Consider the following 3,054-nt stretch of genomic DNA (forward strand, 5'->3'; position numbering starts at 1 on the left):
ACTTATTAATCATAGAGGGGTAGTTAGTATAAGATATGTATAAAAACTAGGGTTTTTTTGTATGTGTAAATAATAGATGGGTGATTTGTGTAATTTTACTCAAACTTAGGGGTGTGAAGATTTTATTTTGATCATTTTTATAGGATTCTTTACAATTTTTTTAAAATAATTATTATTAATTTTTATACAAAGACGCCCTTATTCGTTGAGTGGGAAGAGAAATATAACAAGTTCACAAACTGGTTTCATATTTTTTTAATGTTTTAAACATTCAATATATATTTATATTTTATAATTTTATCCTTCTTCATTACTCATCTTGTTACTTGAGCATTCAAACAGCTCTTCATGCAGAGCTTTTCTCGGCAATTAAAGCAGTAAACAAGGCATACAAAAGAGGGTGGTGGCATCTGTGATTGGAAGTGGATTCAGTGCTGGTTATGGACATTTTTATTAGCAAATCTAAACCTCCTTGGTCCTTACACAATGAGTGGTCTTCCTGCAAAATAATCTTGGATTACATGACTTGGAAAATTTCTCTTATCTATCGAGAAGGAAATTCTTGTGCTGATAAGTTGGCATCTCATGCGGCTAAATATAGATCAAATTTTTCCTCAAATTCTATCCCTACGATTATCTTTAATGAGTTCAATAGGAACTTATTAGGCCTTCCAAACTATAGATTTAGAAACTTGTAACTTGTATGATCTCCTTTGGTTAATATATTGTGTGCTTTTGCACACTTGCTTTAAAAAAAATTACTCATCTTATAAACCTCATTTTTTATTTTAGTTTCCAATGTGGATTAAATGTGTTTCTTTTTGTCAAATTCTATCAAAATTCAACGTCATTTAATAATTTTTTGGACTATGTATGCATGATCTTAAATATTAAAAGATATAATATAGACTAACAATACATTGATATAATAGTATAGGTATGCTAGAACATCAAAAAGACTAAAGAGTTAAAAATTTAATTTCTAAGAGCAATATTTGTTGAAAAAGACTACCACACATTTTAAAAGAAATTAGTTTTTTACCTATAGAATGAAAGAATACCCTCATAATAGTAATTGAGAGAGAACAGAAAGAATGTCATTAATGAAGGATAATTCCTTAAAAATATTTCTCATTGTTTATGAATATAATGCGAATAACTATATCAATCAACTTCTTCATTCATGTTAAACTTTTCAAGAGAGTATAATAAAAATGAGCAAAATGTAATACATAACGAGTATGAATTATTATAAATACCAAAATATAAGACAAAAATATATGTACCCAATTTTTGGCATTGAAAATCTAAAAACAATGCTAACTTGAAAATTTGTAACAAAAAAATTTAAACATATTTATTTATTAATTAAGCTTTAATTTTTTTCGGTGAACCTAGCGTGTCCCAGGCAACAAACTTAAAGGTATATTATTATTACAATACTAAATAAATAAATAAATAATATGAATAGAATAATATATTACTATGTTTTTAATAAAATGATATAAAATATTGACAAACAATATTTGTTAAATTTTATTTAAGTAGAACGATAAAGTAATACTATAAATAACGTACAAATGGTCAAAGTAATAGAGATTATAAATGGTTCTATTGTAATGGTAATATACAAATGGTCAAAGTAATATATGTATATATAGTGAGTGTGTGTGGAAGAGTGTAAAACCAATCTCAACAAAATGTCTACTTCAATATACATGTCCCTCTTGGTTCTCCTCATTCTGTGTTTTAGTTCCACAAGTTTTGCAGATTGTCCAAGTAGGTCAATTGCATTACCTCTTGGTGAAAACCAGAAGAACCCAAATAGCAGTAATATCAACATACTTTTCCTTGAATTTTCTAATGACTTGCCTCCTAATTGGCCAGATAGGTTGTCCTTCATTGGCACCGGTGAAACATCTGAATGTGGCTTAGAGCATGGAAAACCTTTTGGTCATGTTTACAATACCAGTTTTCGAAAATGCTTATTTATCTCTGGAAAAAAGATTATTGATGCTGTAGTTTATGATCCTCGAGTAGATTCAGGTCATCCTAATGTATATTGGTCAATTAGAGCAGATGGTGCATACAAGAGTTGGAATAAGGTGAAGTGGACTAAGTATGCAAGTTGGACATATGAATGATTGTACTGTTTCTTCCTTCTTCAAAAGAAAAAAAAAAGAATAATGTATCTACTGATATAGAGATAAGTTTCCTTGATGTTCTATATTTCAACACAACGTTATATTATCAATTACTAAGATTTCGGTCACGTTTAACATTCGGCTAGTATTCCTAAAATTGTGCTGGTTCCCTTATCGTTCATTATGTAATGCTTGGGTGTCCATGTTATCTCTCCCAATTTTGATTCTTTAAAGACTTAAAGTACTAATTTAAAACCTATTTTATAAAAATAATAATTTATTATCACTTTATAATATGTACATTTTTACATAAGAGGGCATTTTATAATGAGAAAATAGTGGAGTTTTTACATTTATAGCGAATATGTATTATCAAAAATTGATATGTAAATAACATATAAGAAGCGATAGATAATAAATGAAATTTGAAATATTGACTTCATGAATCTGTCATGTTTATGTCCCCTTATTACTAATTTAACGTTTTAGAAAGAAAAAAACATTAAAGTTTTTACCCTTTATTACTAATTTATTATTTTCACCAAATTTTTCGACTGTATTTTCGTACGAAGTTATTCACACCAAGAATCTGTCACATTTTTTTCTTCCAAAAACTAGTTTAATGTTGTGCATCTCATTCCCCGAAATCTTCATGGGATAGAGGGATATTTTTATCTCAATACAATAGTATATAATTAAAACTTATAAACACAAAAAATATGAGTAACTATATTCTCTATAACTAGTATATATCATTCAATATAAAAAAATTCTCAATTATTTTTACAAGACTTTTTGAGAATTTGATGTCGACCATTTTTATAGGATTTTTCTCAAATATGTTGATGAATTTAATGCGAATAACTATATTAATCAACTTCTTAATTCATGTTAAATTATTCAAAACAGT

General features: G+C 27.5%; 1 protein-coding gene across 1 annotated transcript; it reads left to right on the forward strand.

Annotated features, from left to right (window-relative positions):
• LOC109354175 lies at window positions 1,685-2,166 on the forward strand. Its single transcript, XM_019596519.1, has one exon. It carries the CDS (start codon window positions 1,701-1,703, stop codon window positions 2,142-2,144), a length of 444 nt encoding a protein of 147 aa, XP_019452064.1. The 5' UTR covers window positions 1,685-1,700; the 3' UTR covers window positions 2,145-2,166.

Source organism: Lupinus angustifolius, chromosome LG08, assembly GCF_001865875.1.
Source record: "Lupinus angustifolius cultivar Tanjil chromosome LG08, LupAngTanjil_v1.0, whole genome shotgun sequence".
NCBI lineage: Eukaryota > Viridiplantae > Streptophyta > Magnoliopsida > Fabales > Fabaceae > Lupinus > Lupinus angustifolius.

Bases quoted from the DNA above. Each gene is read 5' to 3' on its own strand.
- LOC109354175 (XM_019596519.1), top strand. From the start codon at position 1,701: ATGTCTACTTCAATATACATGTCCCTCTTGGTTCTCCTCATTCTGTGT.